A 23,398-nucleotide genomic window follows, 5' to 3' on the forward strand; every position below is an offset into this window, starting at 1 on the left:
ATGCAAGGGTTCGCCCTGGGGCAGAAAGCACTCGCCGAGAAAGTGGAAAAGCTTGAGCTGGCTTCGATTGCCAATAATGGCAATAGTCAAGAGGGTAACTCCGACAATGGTCCTGGTGGTTCTAGGGGTGGTGGCGATCCCAGAAAGAAGGCAACTAATGATGGTGTAGTCATCAACAATGGTGATGGTCTGGGTTTTGCTGCAGACAGTGGCCCAGGTCATGTTGGCAACACTCTAAAGGAAACTCAGTTTTCTCCTTTCTTTGGGGCTGTGGAGGATAAAGAAGAGGATCAGTTCTCTATGCTGAATGAGCAGTTCGGTCAGTATGGTGTTCAACCGCCGAACAAAGAGATTCAGGTACTAGCAGAAAAGATTAGGGCTCTAGAAAGCCATACCACTCATGGGACTATTAACATGACAAATATGGGGCTGGTTGAGGGGATTGTGATCCCACAGAAGTTCAAGGTGCCCACGTTTGATAAGTACAATGGAAGTTCTTGCCCGGAAACTCATATTCAGGCCTTTGTTTGAAAGATATCTGCCTACACCATGGATCAGAAGCTCTGGATGTACTTTTTCCAGGATAGCTTATCTGGCAGGTCTCTCGAGTGGTACACCAAGCTGAGATCGTCAGATATAAAGAGCTGGCAGGATTTGGGGGATGCTTTCTTCAAACAATACCAATTTAACGCTGACATGGCACCAAGCCGTACCCAGTTACAGGGTATGTCTCAAAAGCCGAACGAGGGGTTTAAAGAGTATGCACAAAGGTGGAGAGAGTTGGCTGCCAGGGTTCAACCCCCATTAGTGGATCGGGAGATGTCAGACTTGTTCATGGGTACTCTTCAGGGGACTTTTGTTGAGAGGATGGTGGGATGTCCAGTTACTGGTTTTGCGGATATAGTAGTGGCTGGTGAGAGGATTGAAAGCTGGTTGAAAATGGGAAAAATACAAGGAAATGCTCCGTCGTCTGGAGTGAAGAAGCCCTTCGGAAATGGTCAGCGCAAGAAAGAGGGTGACTCGAGTGCTGTGTATGCCCAAAGAGGACACGGTAGGGATCATTACTACCAGCATACTGTTGCAGTAACAATTCCTGCTGGTAATCAACCCGCACAACAACAACAACAACAGCCACCTCAGCAGAGAACACAAAGGGCTGGGTACCAAGTTAGGGGAAGGATGGCAGATCGCCAGTTTGATAGGCCAACCATGACGTATGCCCTTCTGTTGAAGAAGTTGAAGGATCTCGGGTTGGTACAATTGAGGACGTTAGCTCCGTTAAGACCAGATCAAAGGCCTGCAAGTTATGATGAGAACGTCAAGTGTGAGTTCCATTCTGGTGCTTCCGGGCACAATACTGAGGGTTGTAAAGCCTTTAAGCATGTTGTTCAAGACTTGGTGGATTCCAAAGCCATCAATTTTGCACCAACGCCGAATGTTAATGCTAATCCCATGCTGACGCATGGTCAGATGATGGTGAGTGTAATTTCTGAGGATAAAAGTAAAATCGGGGTGACGGATGTGGATCTGTTGAGGACCCCAATGTCTGTGGTCAAGAGACATTTGTTAAAGAATGGAGTTTTTCCTGGTTGTGATAATTATTGTGCTGCTTGTACTATAACTGCAAATGGGTGTGTAATGTTGAGGGAGACGGTTCAGAAAATGATGGATGAGGGGAGTCTCCGATTCGAGAAAGATGCTTTGGAGAATGAGGATATTTCAACGATAACCATTTATTTCGATCCTGTCCACTTGTCAGGGCCGGCAGATGTGGCTCAAATTACCATCACGGTACCTGGACCTATTCCGTATAAAAGTGATGGTGTTGTGCCCTGGTACTATGGTGGTGATGTGTATTGCAATGGGAAAAAGAAAGAAGATCATGCTGCAGTTGATACCACCGTTTCAAAGGTGGACAATGTCGGGCTTAGTGGTTTCACTCGCAGCGGGAGGTTGTTTGCACCTAATATATTGAGAGGTGGAGATGTAGAAAAAGAACAGAGAGATAAGGCCGAGGCTTTAGCCAGGGCAAAAGGAAAGCAGGTGGTGAATGAGGATACTCTTAGAGCGGCACAGGCGCCTGTTGAGCCAGAAAGTGAGTTTGACGCTGAAGCCGAGGAGTTTTTGAGAATTATTAAGAAGTTTGAGTACAAACTTGTTGATCATTTGCAGCAGACTCCGTCCAAAATTTCGATCTTATCTTTGCTGTTGAGTTCAGAAGGTCATAGAGATGCTTTGTTGAAGATCTTGAGGAGGGCCTACGTCCCGCAGGAGATTACAGTCAATCAATTAGAGATAGTGGTATCAAGTGTTAATGCCAGCCATGGGTTGGGTTTCACTGATCTCGATCTTACTATGGTCGGGCGCAATCACAATAAGGCACTACACATTTTGATGGAGTGTAAAGGAGTTGTGCTTTCGCATGTTTTGGTTGATACGGGCTCGTCACTCAATGTGTTGCCTAAGAAGGCCTTGGCTAAATTGGACTACGAGGGATTGATTTTGAGGCCTACTGATCTGGTGGTTAGAGCGTTTGATGGCTCTAAGAGGGCTGTGTTCGGGGAAGTTAAGCTCCCCGTAAAGATTGGTCCTGAGGTGTTCAAATCTGTGTTTTGTGTCATGGACATTCAGCCGGCGTACAGCTGTTTGTTGGGCCGTCCGTGGATACATGCTGCTGGGGCAGTAATATCTACTCTACATCAGAAGTTAAAGTATATCTTGGATGGGCAAGTCGTGACAATTTGCGGTGAGGAGGATATTTTTGTCAGCCAGTTGTCATCATTTAAGTATGTGGAAATGGACGGTGAAATATTCGAAACACGAAGTCATGCGTTTGAAACTGTCAAGGTGGAGAATGCCGTTTTCGCCGAAAGAGAGAGGAATTCGTCCATTGCTTCTTATAAACAGGCTGTGGAGGTGGTGAAAAATGGAGAGGCCCCAGGTTGGGGAAGAGTGATAGATGTTGCGGTGAAGGAGGATAAGTTTGGGATTGGTTATCAGTCAGGCCAAGGCTCGTCTGGACAGAATAAAGGTCGTTGCCAACCGTTCATATTCACCCATGCTGGAATGCTAGATCCAGGCCGTATCTGTGTTGTGGGTGAAGAGACTGACAGTAACTGCGAGCTCGACTCATGGATAAAACCGTGCGTACCAGGAATGGAGATCCAGAACTGGAAAGCCGAAAAGATCATCACTGTCACTCTACGTGAAGAGTAATATTTCTGTTTGTTAATTCTGTTTGCATGAAAGCCATACGTTTTGCCCGAAACGTAATGGTCCATTGTAAGGGCCACCTCATGTGTTTCATTTTGTAGTATTTGCATCATTAATAAACGGATGTTTTTTCGCATTAAAAACAGTGTTCTCTGTTTTTCATTTATTTTTGCAGTTAAAAAAAATAAAATAATAAAAATGGCAATGTTTATTTTCATCTTCCTTCCTTTTAATTTGTCTCGTTCCGACCCTAAAGCAATGCATGAATCAACATTCATGCAGATGCGATTATTCTTCGGATCTCATTGATGACAATTCTGTTACGCCCTATATGACTTCGACAACCCGATCTATCATGCCGAAGAAGAAGGCGAAGAAGATTGTGAACTGCCAGAAGAGTTAGCCAGGTTGTTGAAACAAGAGGAGAAGGTGATTCAACCGCACGAGGAGCAAGTTGAGATTGTTAATCTGGGCACCGAGGAGGTCAGAAAGGAAGTAAAAATTGGGGCCGCTTTGGAGATGAATGTCAAGAGCAGAATGGTAGCACTGTTGAAAGAGTATGTTGATATCTTCGCCTGGTCTTATCAAGATATGACAGGGTTGGATACCAATATTGTTGTACACAAGTTGCCATTGAGAGAAGATTGTCCTCCAGTAAAGCAGAAGTTACGCAGAACTCGACCCGAGATGGCCATGAAAATCAAAGAGGAGGCACAAAAGCAGTTGGATGTTGGTTTCCTAGCTGTCACTAATTATCCGCCTTGGGTCGCGAACATTGTGCCAGTATCGAAGAAGTATGGAAAGGTGAGGATGTGTGTGGACTACCGGGATTTGAACAGAGCTAGCCCGAAAGATGATTTCCCATTACCTCACATCGATGTGTTGGTAGATAATACAACTCAATTCTCGGTGTTTTCCTTCATGGATGGCTTTTCTGGCTATAATCAAATTAAAATGTCGCCAGATGATATGGAGAAAACAACGTTCATCACACCATAGGGGCACTTTTTGTTATAAGGTGATGTCATTCAGTCTCAAGAACGCCGGTGTCACGTACCAAAGAGCTATGGTGACATTGTTTCATGATATGATTCATCATGAGATCGAATGCTATGTTGATGACATGATAGCGAAGTCACAAACAGAAGAGGGGCATTTGATAGACTTGTCCAAGTTGTTTGACCGGTTGAGACAATTCAAATTGAGGTTGAATCCGAATAAGTGCACTTTTGGAGTGCGGTCCGGCAAGTTGCTGGGGTTTATTGTAAGTGAAAGAGGAATCGAGGTTGATCCTGCTAAAGCAAAAGCGATACAAGAAATGCCTGAAACGAGAACAGAAAAAGAGGTTTGTGGTTTCTTAGGTAGATTGAACTACATTTCACGGTTCATATCTCATCTAACAGCCACGTGTGAACCCATATTCAAGTTGTTGAGAAAAGATCAAACGGTCAGGTGGAATGATGATTGCCAAGCGGCATTTGAGAAAATAAAAGAATATTTGCAGGAGCCTCCGATTCTGATGCCTCCTGTGGAGGGGCGACCGTTAATCCTGTACTTGACAGTCCTTTAGGGGTCTATGGGGTGTGTACTGGGGCAGCATGACGAGTCTGGTCGAAAAGAGCATGCAATTTACTACCTTAGCAAAAAGTTTACCGACTGTGAAACAAGATATTCACTGCTCGAGAAAACTTGTTGTGCTTTGGCATGGGTTGCTCGCCGACTGAGACAGTATATGCTGGTTCATACCACTTTGTTGATTTCCAAGATGGATCCGATCAAGTATATATTTGAGAAGCCAGCATTGACCGGACGGGTTGCGAGATGGCAAATGATTTTGACTTAATACGATATCCAGTACACTTCTCAAAAAGCAATAAAGGGGAGTGTATTGTCTGATTACCTCGCCCAGCAACCCATTGAGGATTATCAACCGATGAAATTTGAGTTCCCCGATGAGGACATCATGTTTCTCAAATCGAAAGATTGTGAGGAACCTATCTCGGAGGAGGGGCCTGACCCTGAGTCCGAATGGATTCTGATGTTTGGTGGGGCCGTTAACGTGAATGGTAGCGGAGTTGGTATTGTTTTGGTTACGCCGAAGGGATCCCACATTCCTTTTGCTGCCCGACTAACATTTGAATGCACCAACAATGTGGTTGAATACGAAGCTTGTATCTTGGGTGTCGAAGAGGCGATTGATTTGCGAATCAAGAACCTTGTTATTTATGGAGATTCAGCTTTGGTTGTGAACCAGGTTAACGGGAAATGGCATACGCATCAATCCCACTTAATTCCATACCGGGATTATACGAGGAGATTGTTGACGTTCTTCACCAAGGTGGAATTACACCATGTGCCGAGGGAAGAAAATCCTTTACCAGATGCCTTGGCTACTCTGGCCGCTTTGATTAAAGTGCAGTGGTGGAATCAAGTTCCTAGTGTTGAGGTGGGACGGCTGGATAGACCGGCTTATGTGTTTGTTGTCGAAGCAGTGCCTGATGATGAAAAGCCGTGGTATTATGACATCAAGCGTTATCTGGAGACCCAAGAGTATCCCGAGGGAGTGTCTAAGAAGGACCGAAAGACTCTGAGGAGGTTGGCCATGGCGTTCTATCTGAATAAAGATGGGGTTTTGTACAAGAGGAATTTTGATTGGGTTTTGCTCAGATGTGTCGATGACAAAGAAGCAAGCCAATTGATGAAAGAGGTGCACGAGGGATCGTTTGGCACTCACGCCAGCGGGAATGCGATGGTGAAAAGGTTGCTAAGGGCTGGATATTACTGGATGACAATGGAGGCTTAGTGTTTCAACTTCGTGCGGAAATGTCATAAATGCCAGATTTATGCTGACAAGGTGCACGTGCCTCTGAATCCGTTGAGTTTGATGTCGTCTCCGTGGCCGTTTGCTATGTGGGGCATTGATATGATCAGAAAGATCGAGCCTACGGCTTCGAATGGGCACCGGTTCATATTAGTGGCGATTGATTACTTCACCAAGTGGGTGGAAGCGGCGTCTTATGCAAACGTGACGAAACAGGTCGTGGCCAGGTTCCTGAAAAAAGACATCATTTGCAGATATGGGGTTCCTGAAAGAATCATCACTGATAATGGTTCTAACCTCAACAACAGGATGATGGTAGAACTATGTCGGGAGTTCAAGATCGAGCATCACAATTCTTCTCCTTATCGTCCAAAGATGAATGGGGCGGTCGAGGCGGCTAATAAGAATATTAAGAAGATTGTGCAAAAGATGGTCGTGACCTATAAGGATTGGACTGAGATGTTGCCATTTGCATTGCATGGGTATCGAACCTCAGTGCGTACATCTACTGGGGCAACGCCTTTCTCGCTTGTGTATGGGATGGAAGTTGTGCTACCAGTTGAGGTCCAGATTCCGTCATTGAGAGTCCTGATGGATGTGAAATTGGAAGAGGCTGAATGGGTAAGGACTCGGTATGAAGAGTTAAGCCTGATTGAGGAAAAGAGGTTGGCGGCCATTTGTCATGGGCAGTTGTACCAGCAGCGAATGAAGCGTGCTTTTGACCGAAGGGTGTGACCTCGTGTGTACCATGTGGGAGATATGGTGTTGAAAAGGATCCTTCCTCCTCAGAACGATCGTCGGGGCAAGTGGACACCCAATTATGAAGGTCCATTCGTGGTCAAGAAGGTATTCTCTGGCGGAGCCTTGTTGTTAACAACCATGGATGGTGAGGATTTTCCATCCCCTGTGAATGCGGACGCAGTTAAAAAATACTTCGTGTAAGAGACCCGCTGGACGGAAAGAATAAAATAGTCCATGCAAAAATGGGCATCCCGACGAACCAACAAAAAAATGAAAATGAAAAAGGTTCGGGCAAAAATTAGGGATAAAAAGAAAAAACTGTACACCTGACAGGTCGAAAACCCCACAAGGGCGGCTTGGGCAAAAAAGGGTATCCCGGTGGACTGAAAACCCGAAAGGGCGGTCCAGGAAAAAGAGAGAGTGAAACGAACAACTGCGTCTAGCATGGTCGTTTGTACTTTGGATATGACACATGGATAATCTAAAAGTGGAGATCAGTCGGAAGCGTCTTGTTTCGGAAGGCAGAAAGCGCGGAGAGTCTTGAGGACATATGGGTTGTAACCGGGTTGGAACTTGATGAGATCACGGGTTCACATTGCCATTAGGATAGATTTTCCTTTTGTGCGCAATTACCTCTTTTCAGGGATTGCTTCCTGTGTACTGCTCAGTTACGAGCCACCTTTTTCAATCAATAAAATGCATATTCAGTCAAATAATTTTGTTTTTTATTTCATTACCGCTTTGATTGCAAAAACATCCGTTTATTTTGATAAGAATCTTTGCATTTTGAGATGAAGGGGTTTCTTCCAATGCATGTTTAGAGGATTGAAACTTGAAATCTTATTCGGAAGGTAGAGTGACCTGGGTGTTGAAATTTTGGCGCGCCTGGGGCACGTTTTATCTTACGATCTCTTTTGCAGGTGCTGTTGGTTATTTTCACTCACTTGCAGGTTGTGGTGCGAAGCGTTTCTTTTTGACAAAAGATTCCTTTGAGGTCCAATCAGGGACGAGGAATTGAAGAATGGTGTAGAGACGGCGAAAGAATTGTGACGATCCTAGAGGGTTAATCAAGAAGACTCTTCAAAGTCTGAAGACTGGAGAGTTGGCACGAACCTAAGGAGGTCGATTTTCTTGAAGTAAGGAAAAGTCGAGAATACAAGGTGATGAATCGGAAGATGAGTCTGGGAGCTCTTAAAAGTGGAAAATTGACACTGTGGTTAGATGGTGAATACCAGTGTTCGACGAGCCGACGGGTGTTCCATGTCAAATATTCCGTATCTCCCCAGCGGGTTCGAGGTCGGTGTTTCCTCAGCAGCCCGGCCTGAAGGTTGTTGTTCCCCCAGCAAGGGTGTGTGTTGGTAGATTTTCTTCCCCCCAAGCAGATCGAGTTCAGTGGAGGTCATCCCCAGTGAGGGTTACTCTTTCCTCGGCATCAGTGTTATCCCAAACAGGGCTGGAGATTGGAGCGATATCGAGTTCCTCAACAGAGTTGCTCGTGTCGTCCCCTAAGGGGGATACTTTTTATGCATTCATCATTTAGAGAAGCATAGCATATTGCATAACTAATTGCATAGCATTTCCATGGTTATGGAGCATTACGCTGTAAAACTCATGCATCAGCATTGCAAGCATAAGCTAGTCTCGAGCCGTGGTTACCGTTTGAGAGCCGGTTTAGCTGGTTGGTGAAGATGTTACTCTGAGGAGTTTGGCATCGTGATTTTGAATCAACAGTCATTTAGAAGTCTTTGAGCCATTTCTTTTTGTCAATCCATTCTTGCTTTGTAGAATCTTGTCGTCATCAAAACACTTGAGAAGCATGCCTTCATATTCTCCCCTTTTTTGATGATGATAAAAATACCTTTAAAGTTTGCTTCAATCTTGTTTCTCTAACACAAAATGCTCCCCTTTATCAATGTTCAAAAGAGTTTTTGCTAGCTGCACTTTGTTAGAGAAAAAAGCATACAACATAATAACAATACTTCTCCCCCTTTGTCATTACCAAAAAGGAAGGGAAGAGACTTAAAAATTGAAACTCTGATTCATTATAGAGTATAACGAATAAATATTGAATAATTATATGTCACCTTCAATTAAAAAGCCAAACTCTCTTCTAATTTTGTAAAAAGCGTCTCAAGAAAGCGGTTTTGTAAAGATATTTGCGAGTTGATTTTGAGTATCGATGAAAGAAATATCAATGTCACCGTTTAGAACATGATCCCTTAAGAAGTGATGTATAATGTTGATGTGTTTGGCTCTCGAATGCATGATTGGATTATTTGAAATATTGATTGCACTTCTGTCGTCGCATTTGAGAGAGATGCTGCCAAGATTTACACCATAGTCAAGAAGTTGTTACTTCAACCAAAGTATTTGTGCACAGCAACTACCGATGGCGATATATTCTTCTTCTGCATTGCTGAGAGCCACACTCGCTTGCTTTTTACATGACCAAGAAACTAGAGCATTTCCAAAAATGTGACATGTTCCACTCGTGTTTTTCCTGTCCATCTTGCATCCTGCATAATTTGCATCAGAGAAACCAACAGGACTACATATACTACCTTTGGGGTACCATAAGCCGATATTGGATGCTCTTTTGAGATACTTCATTATTCTCTTCACATCAGTGAGATGGGATTCCTTCGGACAAGCTCGATACTTAGTGATATCAATTGGAGTCCTAGATTCATCATGATCAAGATATGTCCCTGATCCCATTGGAGTGACTGTATATTTGCAAGTATCCATGCCAAATCTTTTGAGAAGTTCTTTGCAATATTTAGATTGATTGATGAATATCCCATTCTTTGCTTGTTTGATTTGCAACCAAAGGAAGTAGTTCAACTTAACCATCATGGACATTTCAAATTCTCCTTGCATGATTGTTGATAATTCTTCACATAATGATTCATTTGTGGATCCAAAAATGATGTCATATACATAAGTTTGCACTAAGATAGTATGATGGTTAATTCTTTTGATAAACAAAGTAGTGTCCACTTTACATTTTTCGAAACCATATTCGCAAACAAAATTACTTAACCTATCATACTAAGCCCTTGGTGCTTGCTTCAATCCAAACAAGGCCTTTTTGAGTTTGTACACATGATTAGGATTTTTGAAGTCTTCAAATCCTGGAGGTTGACTTACATAAACTGATTCAAGTATGTATCCATTTAGGAATGCGTTTTTAACGCACATCTGGTACAACTGAAAATTCAAAGAACAAGCATATGCCAACAATAATCTAATTGCCTCTAGTCTAGCAACAGGAGCAAATGTATCCTCAAAATATATATCTTCCTCTTGATTATAGCCTTGGGATACTAATCTTGCCTTGTTCCTTACAATGATATCATTTTCATCTACCTTATTTTTAAAAATCCATTTATTACCAATAACATGCGTACCTTTTGGTCTAGGAACTAAATCCCATACTTGATTTCTTTCAAATTGATTAAGTTCCTCTTGCATGGCTAGAGTCCATTGATCATCATCTAAGGCATCTGTGACTTTAGAAGGTTCAACTTGAGAAACAAAATCCATGTTAAGACAATCATCTTTAAGATTTAAACGAGTATATTATCCCCGATTTATGTCTCCAATGATTTTGTCAATAGGATGATCTCTATGCATTCTCCATTCTTGAGGAAGATCTTCTTGATTTGACTCTTGTTGAGTGAATTCCTTTTTGTCTTTTATTTGATCACCATTGTTGACTTTGGTAGAATTTTTTGTAGTATTTCCTATAATATCATCATCACTATCACAAATAACTTCATCCTCGATATTTTCTTAGTCATTGTTCAAGACAAAGCAATAGCATGTCGTGCTCACTGCATCCGCACAAAAATACTTTGGAAGATTTGAGTCGCTAAGCATTTTTCTTGCAAGTTCCACAAGTGACCTACTCTTTCTCCACCACTCCATTTTGTTGAGGAGTCCTTGGTGCCAAATGTAACACCTCAAAATTTGCCCTCCTCTTCTTGAGACTAGTTTGGGGCATTGCATTTCATGTTTTGGGGCATTAGGCATTGAATTTTGCATCTCATATGAAAATGAGAAGGTCATCCTCCAAAGTCTTTTCAAAAGATGGGGAAGTTAGGTGCTTCAAGCCTGAGGGTCTCTATGAATTGATCATCAACCATCTGAGGGTATGGGCTCCAATTAGGGTTTCTTGATTCTTCAAAGGTTTTGAGCATCATCTTATCTGCAAGGATATATCACCATCATCATGTTTCTATCATCATTAAGGGTTTCAGAGTTCATCCTCAAGTTCCTCTGGATTGGGGTTGTGACCTCTGGTCAACCCTAATCAATGCAGTTCTTCCAACTAGGGTTTCTCAAAGAGATGAGGTATTTTCTTGGGATGAGTATCACATGATTACTATAAGGAGCTTACATGAGCTAGGATTTCATTTTGAAGCAATTTCACCAAGTGGTAGAGGCTCAAGTTGATCAAGACATCTCAAGGTCATCTGAGGACCAATAGTCAACTGTGCAGTCAACTGAGGGCTATGAGGTGGGGAAATGAGTTGAGACACCTCAATCATATTCAAATGGGGTCTATTCATCATTCTAAACACCCATTTTGAAGATTCAAAGGTCATGGCAAAAGTTACTAAAAAGGGAAAATGACCTATAATTCAAAGTTTCCAAATTTGGTAAGTTTTGGTCCACTTTCAACTTGACTTTTCAATGTCAAAGAAGTTTCAAATGGATTTTTGGTGAACAGGAAAGTTGTAGATCTTTATCTCTCCTTTCCAAAAAGTCCTAATTCGTGTCCATATGATGAATGGTTGAGGAGTTATGGTCATTTGATCACAAAGCGTGCATGGAAATTCAAAATGGCATAACTTTTGATGTAATGCTTCAAATTGGTTCATTCTTTTCGCAAAGTGCTTCTCATGTTCAAGGCATCTCAAAATGACATCATTTGACTCAATTGTGCAAGCTAAGCCTCAAGGAATCATGGTCAAAAGTCACATTATTTCACATTTGTTCTAAGGATGATATCATGCTACAAATCAAGATTCACAAAGAACCAAGGCAAGGCTTCACTTCAGCCTTCTTCATAGACCATATTTGAGTAAAAATAATCCCTTGCCATGCATGAGAGAGGCGTGTATGTTCCTTGTTTCACACATGTTCAAAATGAAGCAAATCTTCACCATTCATTCTTGGCTTAAGATGCAAGCAAAACAACCTTCAAATCCTGACCCTTGGTTGCTCTTGAGTGGATTCAAACCCTAGCATGGGGTTGAGCACGTGCATTATGGCCATGGGAACTCAATTTTCATTTTTTCAATTTGCATAACAACTCACTAATCATGCTTAGTGAATGGATAAAGTGATTATCAGTGTTATTAGCAAGAAGTATAAGTAGGGAAACCCTAATCACAAGCCTCATAACTGCCATTTCAGATCTAGAATTCAAGAAACTCTCTCAAACTTTCTCTCTTCGAATTTGCTTTTTCTTCACACAAATCTCAAATATTGTTGCAGATTCTTGATCCTCACACTTCACTGATCAAGAATCATCCATCGTTTGATGTTATTCCTCAAGAAATCAAGCAGTTCAAGTGCATTATCATGATGATCGGATTTGGAAATTGAGGCACATTCAAGAGGTTTCAGCCAATTCTTTTTGCATAAAGCTTCAAAGGAAGTTCAAGGGAGTTGATCTGGAGCAGCAGAGCTCGTGAGATCGTGATTCCAGAGATCTCCAGTTTCAGGTGACTCCATTTTCACTCTCTTCTTTTGCTGTTCTTAGGTTATAGAATTGAAGATCTTGCTGCGTAGGTCATGAATATGTGATTAGAATTGAGATTGAGTGAACATTGAGGATTTCATTGTGACTGGAAGTTTGGATCTGAAAACTTCTCCTCTTCGAATTGCAAAACCTAGGAAGAATTAGGAGAATCTAATATGATATTTGGAATCGGCGTGGAAATCTGAGTGGAATGACACTGGTCTGAGGAATTTCTGGAAAATTTTAGGGTGGCGCCACCGTGGGAGCCACCGGGAACTCGCCGGGGAAGACGACCGGAGTGGAGCTCCGGCGTCTGTGTTATAATTAGGGTTTGTTGAGTGTGCGCCATGTGGTCCAATGCGTGGAAGATTGATTGGACGAGATTCGTTTGACTAAGGACACGCAGGCGTTGAATGCTGACTGGGGTGGGTGACTCAATTAGTGAAACGGTGCGTTTCACTAGTTTGAACGTGGGTCACTGATCTCAGATGCACGCCAGATCCAGTGGTCCATGTTTTTTCCTGATTTAATTCAAATAATTCGTTTCCCTCCTTTTTCTATTTTATATTTCAATTATTTTGGTCATTTTGTTTAATTCATACAAAATCCAAAAATTGTCCAATTGAGTCCCAATTTTTTTTCATAGTTTTGTATTTGTGTCTACTTTTTTATGGTGTTAAATTCAAGAGTTTTTGATGTCTGGATCTTTATGTGGGAATTTTTGAATCAATATTGTGCCAAATTGACCTAGTGCATTCAATGTATTGTGAAATCCTAAATTTTGAACCTTTTGATCCACTCTTTTGCATACATGACATTCATACATGACATGAATTATTGGTCACTGGTTTGGATTTTTTTCTCACATGTTATCATCATTTTTGACACATAGAGAAAAATGTGACAATTTGTGTCACATTTTTGACATTGAATTGGTGCATTTTTGTTCACATAGCATTTGCATCATTTTGGACTTGATCTTTTGCATATTGAACATTCATGGCATAATGAACTTATACGAAAAATCCCAAAGTCATTGCATGCATTTCTGATTTGATATGAATTTTCTAAGTTGGAAGTTCATTTTGTGCATATTTTTGGTCATTACATTGCATAGGCAAGTTGAGATACTTGATCATTGATTTGATGTTGGTCTTTTTGAGGACATTGAAGGGAGTGTTTGAATGTGTGATGTGCAAAAGGATGGGTCCTGGATTGGTCATTTGGTTAGGTTTTAAATCTTGTCTTTGTACTAGGGTTTTGACCCAATTTTAGGGTTTGCTCTTGGTCCATTCTTTGACTTGGTTTGGGGTCTTCTTTGTAGTGTGAGCCTTTGCCTCTTTGCATTGGTTTGATCCCTGGTTTATGACTCATTAGAGATGATTTTAGAAGCATGACCCTACTTGTCGCATCCGCGAAAAACAACCGACGGGCTAAAACAAAAACAAACAGAGCCGCCACCATGCGTTATTTATCCCAAAAGAGGGAAAGGAAACGCTCAGAGTAAATCTGGGAAAAGCATGGTCTCGCGACCAAAGAGAAAGGGTACGGGAGTCGGTTACGCAAGGGGAAGGTATTAGCACCCCTCACGTCCGTCGTACTCGACGGGATCCACGCTCTAAAAGAAAGAAAAGGTTGCTAAAACAAAACACCACACACACAAGAAACACAGGTGGGGGAAAGGAGGAGAGGGCTCGCTAGGACATCGCGTCCTATGCCTACGTATCTCGTCTGGAACGAGAATCAGAGCTGCCGTAGTTCGGCTCACGCACGCCAAACAAGACACACACAAACACAGGCAAACTTGGAACCCGAACGCCAATCGCTGGACTTACATCGGCTTCCGAACCAAACAAACACAATCAGGATACGGACAGCCAATCGCTGGTCTTACATCCATATCCTGACACACAAGAACAAACAAGTAACAAGCAAACACACACAAAAAAAGGAAAAAAGGTGCCCGGAGAGACCTCGCACGGTCTCCTGCCTACGTACCTCATCTGGTATGAGGATCAGGGCGACGTAGTTCCCCTGAACGGGAAAGAAATTCTAACCAGATACAAAGGGAGACACACTACTAGGGAGCTGGACTCGAGCCTAGGTGTTATCATGCATCATTTCCCTATGTTATGGTTCTCTATCTACTTGCACAACAGCAAGCTAATCCTAACCAGGAAAAAGCAAAGCATGCAAGCATACACAAAACAAATCAGCATTCACAAGTAGCACACACTATATCCAGTCAAGTGAGGCTCAAACAAGGGTGAGGCTGCAAGAGCAAGCCAGCTGTACAGGGTAGTGTTCGCTCTTAACCCTGACATTGAGAGTCAGGGTGAAGCAGATGAAAGGTGAGTGAAGATGAGACTTCACAGCTCTTATCCCTGGCCAGGGAGAGCTTCAGACAAAGGAGCGTGGGTTCAGAAAGTAGGAACCCTTCTACACTCAAGACTCTGACTCAACTGATCTTGGGTTAATGTCCCAATGCATCAACACAGTGGTGTGAGCAGAGGGACGACTCAACAAGAATAGCAGGGGATGGATTGCACATCCCTTGGGTTCTGCCAATTGCCTCATAGAGGTCTTTACCTGCTTGGGGACAAAGTTAAACAATCACAAACATCGCCTCTTAAGGAGGACTTCAGACAGTTGCCTGGCTAAATAACAAGCCAGGTCTTCCAGACTACATGGAGACAAGAGAGTCTACCTCAATTGGTTTATACAACCAAGCACAGCAAGCAAGTTCTCAAAGAACTATTAGCAACTAATGTACCTGAAATCAATCAAATACAATCAGTATACCAATCACAGAGTCAAAACAGACAGCATAAGAATCAACAGACAACACAATCAATCACATGTGCAAAGCACAATCAACTCAAGTGAGCCAAGCATCCTACAAAACACACAAGTTAGTTCATAACAAGCATATAAACCAAACTCAATCAACTTGAATTAAACTCTTCAAAGCATTTGCTTCTTCAACCTGAAAATCACATTCAAATGTGAGAAACAAGACCACTAGGACAAGCCTAGGGTCCAAAGGAGATGAAAAATTCAAAACAGCAAGTGAAAATTGATCAAAATCAAGATTTATCAAATAAAAACAACTTCCAGTTGGTCCCATATCAAAAACATTCACCAATTGCATTTCATAAGCTAAACATGTCAAACTATGCATTTTGGAAACACATTAGAGCAAACAGAATGATCACAATCAAATCAATATCAAAACAGCTCAATAAATTCCACAAAAATTCAAGCTTAAACATAACACATTCAATGAGTAGCATATCAATTTTCATGCAATTTGGACAAGTGGAAGTAGGGAAATTAAATTCATAAAGTCCAGACAAGTTAAAGCAAGCCAACACAAGGCATCCAAACAAGCATCAACTTCCATCAATCATAAAACAGTTACAAAACATGATAAATGAATGGGATCAAAACCATAATGACCTATAATGTGTCTAGAATTCACATGTCAAATTTCACATCCATCCAATTAATGACCAGAATTTCACAAAGCAAATACAAACATGTGTCACAAAAAATCAACAAATGACCAATCAGGGGAGAAAATTCCAATCAAATAGGAAATGCCATCCATAAATCCAGACAAATTCACATGTATTCTCAACATCCATATGCACAATCATGAAAAATTTCAGCTCAATCCAATGTCCACAAGCATGGAAAATAAAATCATGAAATTCACAAAGCATGGTGTGACACAAATTGTCACACCTCTAATCAAAAATTCATATCTCATCAACCAGGGATCCAAAAATTGCAAACTACATATCCAAGTGTTCCTTAAGATGTCCAGAACATGCACAAAAAATTTCAAACATTTCTATGGAAGCATCATCATTCTATGAGTGAAATGGAATGGTATACACAAATTGGACACATTCAACCAAACCCTAGGCATTTTATTTTTCCACACGTGCACAAAAATATTAAAATTCATCATAAAAAACTACACATCACAAGGAGAATAATGCAAAAAGTCTCATCAAATTTGGACAAGAAATGAAGAACTTATGATTTTTTGAAGTTATGTGATGAAAATGAAATGAAATTGGAAAAAGAAAATGAAATGAAATGATTTAATATTGAAAAATGACAATTGCGTAATTAAGCTACAACGAAAGCAAAACGCGGCGTTTCCATTAATTCGTTGGCAGCACGCGATTGGTTCAAATCCGCGGTAAACAAGAATTCGAAATTTACAGCCAGGCGCATGGATCAAACAACTTCTGTATCGTGTTCTTCATCAAGAACATCAAACAATTTCCAGAAAATTCGTCATGAACATTTTTTAACCAAAATAATCATGCCATACATCAATGTGTTCGTCTTTCAACCTAGATCATGGATATGAACTTAATTTCTCCTAATTCTACTCATGCTCCACGGATCAAGCGAAATAAGTTTCACATTCAAAGCTTTAAATCCAAATATCTCATTCGATACTCAACCAAATTCAAAACCACAAGTTGCATTGCATTTTATGTTGAGAGATCTATACAAACCACATCACAATTCAAGCAATTAAGGAATTCGAAAACTAACCTCTTGATGATGGCAGGTGCGAATTCGTGCTCTTCAATGTCCAAAAAGGTGAAACAGATGAAGATTTATGATAGGGAAGTTGATTGCAACAAGCAGCTCAGCTCAATGATGCTTCAGATCCAAGAATCGTGAAGATGCCATGGATGATCAAGCTTTCAACAGTCCAAATTCTCCAATGCTATGCCACGATTTTGCTGAAACAATCCTTCACCAACACTTGTAGAGGATAGATCCAACAAGAACGAGCAAAATTGATGAAGAATTTGATGAGAAATGATGAAAAAGTGTGTGAAAGTTTTGAGAGAATTGAGAGGTTTTTGGAGAAAAGTTTGTTAGATCTGAAATGTGATTGAGATTATGATTTTCTATTACAATTATGCTTTTATACCATGCCTTAATCCACTTGCTAATCACAATTAACAAAATCAAATGAAATTAGTGAAATGTAATTTTCATGTGAAATGGCCAATATGTCCTTTTGCAAAATCAGCCAATGCAACAGTAAAAACCAGTGCAAACAAGTTCTAAATGTCATTTGGAATGTGTTGAAATAGGCTTTGTATGGAAATACCATGTATTTTGGAAATTGCCTATTTTTCCCACCAATTTTCAAATAGTTCACTTGAAAAATGACATTTTGCCATGACGATTTTTGATGAATTGTGATGATGCATCATGAAAGTACATGTAAAATGTGGTTTGCTCAAAGAAAGATCACCCAATTTGGCCATTCCATGTGAAAGTTATGCCACTTTGAATTTCAACATTTTCTGAAAATGATTGGACCATAACTTGCCAACCACACATGAGAAATTCATGTTCTTGGACTTTTTGGAAAGGTGAGAGCAAGATCTACAACTTTCATGTTGAACACATTTTCATTTGAAGCATTTTTGGACACGTAATTTTGAGGTAAAAAACTTTCCATTTTTGGCAGTTTTCAATTACAAGTCACTTTCTATTTTTGGAAAGTTTCCATCTGACTTTATTTTCTTCATTCTTGATGTTTGAAATGCCAAATGAAACTTGTCTAGACATGAATGAAGTGTCTCTTGCCCTCTCCCACCTCTAAATCCATCATTCCAGGCACAGTTGACCACAGTTGACTTTTCTGATTGATAGATGAATTTGGCTATGCAATGATCAAGTTGAGCCTCAAACTCCTGATGAAATGGCTCAGTGATGAAACCCTAGCTTCCATAAGCTCAATACAATCATGAAATGATCCCCATATCCATTGTAGACCCCATCTCCTTGCCAAGCCCTGATTGGCCCAATGCAGATGATTCAACTGATTAGGGTTGACCAGTGGTCAAAACCCTAATCTCAAGGTATCTGATCAATCTCTTGATGATGACAAAACCATGATGATGATGATGTATCATTTCAACCAAGATCAAGATCAATCTCCTTGAGAAATCATGAAACCCTAATTTGAACCACCACCCTCAGATAGTTAGTGATCAGTCCATAAACCCTCAGGCTTTGCATCTTAACCTCTTATCTTCTGACCAAGACTTAGGAGGATGACTTGCTCAATGTAGCCACATGATATGCCAAGATGCAATGACTAATGACCTAAAAATGATATGCAATATGTTAAGCTAGTCCCAAGAGAGGAGGGCAAATTTTGAGGTGTTACAGCTGCCCCTATTCAATCCACTGTGAACCTGTCGATATGAATAGCCTCGGCTTTCAGATGATCAGGATAAAGAGTGATTGAATACCAAGAACAGACGAACAATTTGCACTCTAATGGGAAATAATTAACAATGCTTGTCAGAATCGGCAAAGAACACAATCTTGAAAGAAACACCCGTCCGATACGGAAAAAGTCGGCCTGATCACCGAAACAGCAACGTCGACCTGGATGCCAAAATAAATGGTAACGCAGGGATAACCATGGCCTGAACACCACATCCGCTGGGGATTATGATCTCTTTTTGATGCTTTTCTTGAACCCCGAAATTTTCTGATTGCTCTTCTTTTTCGTTTTCTTGAACCCCGAAATTTTCTTTCGCGCAAATGATCCCAGATCACTGCATTTGAACCCCGACATCCTGTTTGCCAAAATAATGAACCTCATTCTCCATTTGAACCCCAGTCGCCTGACGATAACTTGTGATCGCCATTGTGAACCTCATTCTCCAGAAAACACCTCGTGTCTCCCTTTCTCCATTTGAACCCCGCTCTCCAGAAAATGCCTCAACATTTCCCTTTCTCCACTTGAACCCCGCTCTCCAGAAAATGCCTCAACATTTCCCTTTCTCCATTTGAACCCCGTTCTCCAATTTCTTGTGATAATTCCGCTGGCAACGTCGGAAATAACACCCAACACCACTCTGAGGGCGACATATCAGAGGGTATACCTTCACAAAAGGAAGGTAACATGTGCATCTCTTCCTCAGAAGACACCTATAACGACCTCCATCGACCTCAGCCAAAGTCTAAGGTGACACATGAACAGAAGATAATCCTGAGGACCTCATCCCGGATTTTAATCTTCAACTCCAATCTCCATTTGAACCCCGTTCTCCAGAAAATGTCTAATCATTTCCTTTTCTCCATTTGAACCCCGATCTCCAGAAAATGCCTCAACATTTCCTCCTCTTCGTTTGAACCCCGATTGTCGCGCTGATCGCGTAACGTCCTTTGATTTTATTTCCATCTCCGCCCGACGGAAAAATTTCCTCCAGTATCGCACTACTGGGGAATACTGCTGATCTGACATCATGATGCTAAACTCCTCAGAGTAACACCTCTACCCTCGGGCAAAACCAAATCTCAAACGGTATCCACGGCTTGAGTCGCGCTGATCGCGTAACATTCCCATCTCTGTCCGACGGAAAAGTTTCCTCCAGTATCGCACTACTGGGGAACATTGCTGATAAAAACGGTGCCAAACTCCTCGGAGCAACACCTTCACCCTCAGGCAACCACTTCTCAAACGGTAACCACAGTCTGAGACTAGCTCATGCTTGCAATATGATGCATGATTGATTTTTCTGCGTAATGCTCCATAATTATGGAAATGCTACGCGATTCTTTATGCAATATGCTATGCTATTTACATGATGCATGTATAAAAAGCATCCCCCTCAAGGGACTCTTCTGAGGAGCTCGAGACACTCTGCTGAGGAACTCGCTATCGCTCCGATTCCGCCCTGCTGGGGAATATCGCTGCTGTTGGGAAAAGGCAACCCTTGCTGGGAAAAACCTCCTTTGCACCCGATCCGCTTGGGGAATTGCTAGGGATAGAACCACCAGCGCTCCGTGGGGATACACCAGTCTTGACTAGCTGGGGATATCAATCCCGACTCTGCTTGGGAAACCACCACACACAGATACTTCCGCTGGGGAAACTGTCACCTTCAGGCCTGGCGACTGGGGAAGCATCGATCTGAAACCTGCTGGGAATAACCATCTTGACCCTGCTAGGGAAGCCACAGACCTTGGATCTGCTGGGGAAATAGTCATTCTGACTCTGCTTGGGGAGGAGGACAGTCTGGTACTGAACACCCGACGACTCGTCGAACCATGGCATTCATATCCAACTCCCATGTCAGCTTTCCAATTTTGAGAACTCCCAGACTCGTCTGGACTTTTCTGATCCATCATCTTGTATTCCCAACCGCTCCGAGCTCGACGGAGAGCGAGCTCCTGGGATTTATACAAACTTTTCAATCTTCCGACTTTGAAGAGTCTTCTTGGTTATTTCCAAGGATCGTCGCACGCCTCGTCATCTTTTCACCGTTCTTCTATTCATTCGTCCCTGATTGGACTCCATGGGGATCGTCTTGTCAAAAGCTTCCACATCACAACCTGCAAGTGAGTGAAAAATATCTGACAGTACCTGCAAAAGAGATCGTTAGATAAAACCGTGCCCCAGGCGTGTCAAGATTTCAACACTTGGGTCACTCAACCTTCCGAATAAGATTTCAAGCCTTCAATCTTATAAACATGCATTGGAAGGGACCTGTATGTCTTAAAATGCAAAGATTCTTCATCAAAAATAATCGGATGTTTTTGCAATCAAAGCGGTAATGAAAAACAAAAACAAAATTATTTGACTGAACATGCATTTTATTGACTGAAAAAGTGTGGCTCAAACTGAGCAATACAAAGGAAGCAATTCCTGAAAAGAGGTAATTGCGCGCAAAAGGAAAAATCTATCCTAATGGCAATGTGAAACCCGTGATCTCATCGAGTTCCAACTCAGTTACACCCCATATGTCCTCAGACTTCCCGTGCTTTCTGCCTTCTGAACAAGACGATTTTGATTGATCCCGACCGGGTATTATCCATGATGCTTTAACTAAAGCGCAAACGATCATGCCGGACGCAGTTGTTCGTTTCAATCCCCCTTTTGCCTGGACCGCCCTTTCGGGTTTTCAGTCCACCGGGATACCCCTTTTTGCCCAAGTCGCCTTTTCAGGTTTTCGACTTGCCGGGTGTACAGTTTTTCTCTTTTTATCCCTAATTTTTGCCCGAACCCTTTCTTTCTGTTTTTTCGGTTCGCCGGGATGCCCATTTTTGCCTGGACTATTTTATTCTTTTCGTCCAGCGGGTCTCTTTACACGAAGTATTTTTTAACTGCGTCCGCATTCACAGGGGATGGAAAATCTTCGCCATCCATGGTCGTTAACAACAAGGCTCCGCCAGAGAAAACCTTCTTGACCACGAATGGACCTTCATAATTGGGTGTCCATTCGCCCCTTCGATCGTTTTGAGGAGGAAGGATCCTTTTCAGCACCATATCACCCACGTGATATATCCGAGGTCGTACCTTTCTGTCAAAAGCACGCTTCATCCGCTGCTGGTACAACTGCCCATGACAGATGGCCGCCAGCCTCTTTTCCTCAATCAGGCTCAGCTCCTCATACCGGGTCCTTACCCATTCAGCCTCATGCAACTTTACGTCCATCAGGACTCTCAAAGAGGGAATCTGAACCTCAACTGGTAGTACCGCTTCCATCCCATATACCAATGAGAAAGGAGTTGCCCCAGTAGATGTACGCACCGACGTTCGATACCCATGCAATGCAAACAGCAACATCTCATGCCAGTCTTTGTAGGTCACCACCATTTTCTGCACAATCTTCTTTATATTCTTGTTGGCTGCCTCAACCGCCCCATTCATCTTCGGGCGATAGGGAGAAGAATTGTGATGTTCAATCTTGAATTCCCGGCACAGTTCTGCCATCATTTTGTTATTCAAATTAGAACCATTATCAGTAATGATTCTCTCGGGAACCCCGTATCTGCAAATGATGTCTCTCTTGAGAAACCTGGCAACGACCTGCTTCGTCACGTTCGTATAAGAGGCTGCTTCTACCCACTTGGTGAAGTAATCAATAGCCACTAATATGAACCGATGCCCATTCGAAGCCGTAGGCTCAATCTTCCCAATCATATCAATGCCCCACATAGCAAACGGCCATGGAGACGACATCAAACTCAACAGGTTAGGAGGCACGTGCACTTTGTCAGCATAAATCTGGCATTTATGACACTTCCGCACGAAATTGAAACATTGGGCCTCCATTGTCATCCAATAATAACCTGCCCTCAGCAGCTTCTTTACCATTGCATTCCCACTGGCATGGATACCGAACGATCCTTCATGAACCTCTTTCATCAATTGGCTTGCTTCTTTATCATCGACACATCTGAGCAAGACCCAATCAAAATTCCTCTTGTACAGAACCCCATCCTTATTCAAGTAGAACACCATGGCCAACCTCCGCAGAGTCTTTCGGTCCTTCTTGGATGCTCCCTCAGGATATTCTTGAGTCTCCAGATAGCGCTTGATATCATAATACCACGGCTTCTCATCATCAGGTGTTGTATCAACAGCAAACACATAAGCCGGTCTATCCAGACGACCTACCTCAACACTGGGGAACTGATTCCACCACTGCACCTTAATCAAGGCGGCCAGAGTAGCCAAAGCATCTGCCAAAGGATTCTCTTCTCTGGGCACATGATGCATCTTCACCTTGGTGAAAAACGTCAACAATCTCCTCGTATAATCCCGGTATGGAACTAAATGAGATTGATGCGTATACCATTTTCCGTTAACCTGATTTACAACCAGAGCTGAATCTCCATATATGACAAGGTTCTTGATCCTCAAATCAATCGCCTCTTCAATCCCCAATATGCAAGCTTCATATTCAACCACGTTGTTGGTGCACTCAAATGTTAGTCGGGCAGCAAAAGGAATGTGGGATCCTTTTGGCGTAACCAAAACAGCACCAACACCGCTTCCATTCACGTTAACGGCCCCATCA

The 23,398-nt window shown here is 42.1% G+C and overlaps 2 protein-coding genes across 2 annotated transcripts; one reads left to right on the forward strand and one right to left on the reverse strand.

Moving 5' to 3' along the window:
* Positions 1–8,983, forward strand: LOC127130986 (uncharacterized). Its single transcript, XM_051059936.1, has 5 exons — positions 1–222; positions 1,471–2,358; positions 2,470–2,595; positions 2,704–3,112; positions 8,874–8,983. The coding sequence occupies exons 1-5, from the start codon at positions 1–3 to the stop codon at positions 8,981–8,983; spliced, it is 1,755 nt and encodes a 584-aa protein (XP_050915893.1).
* A 144-nt stretch (positions 8,984–9,127) lies between these two features.
* LOC127130987 (uncharacterized mitochondrial protein AtMg00810-like) lies at positions 9,128–9,637 on the reverse strand. The gene has a single exon (XM_051059938.1). The coding sequence runs from the start codon at positions 9,635–9,637 to the stop codon at positions 9,128–9,130; it is 510 nt and encodes a 169-aa protein (XP_050915895.1).
* Between the last annotated feature and the right edge of the window lie 13,761 nt (positions 9,638–23,398).

The sequence above is a fragment of the Lathyrus oleraceus genome, chromosome 3 (genome assembly GCF_024323335.1).
Source record: "Lathyrus oleraceus cultivar Zhongwan6 chromosome 3, CAAS_Psat_ZW6_1.0, whole genome shotgun sequence".
In the NCBI taxonomy this organism is placed as follows: Eukaryota; Viridiplantae; Streptophyta; class Magnoliopsida; order Fabales; family Fabaceae; genus Lathyrus; species Lathyrus oleraceus.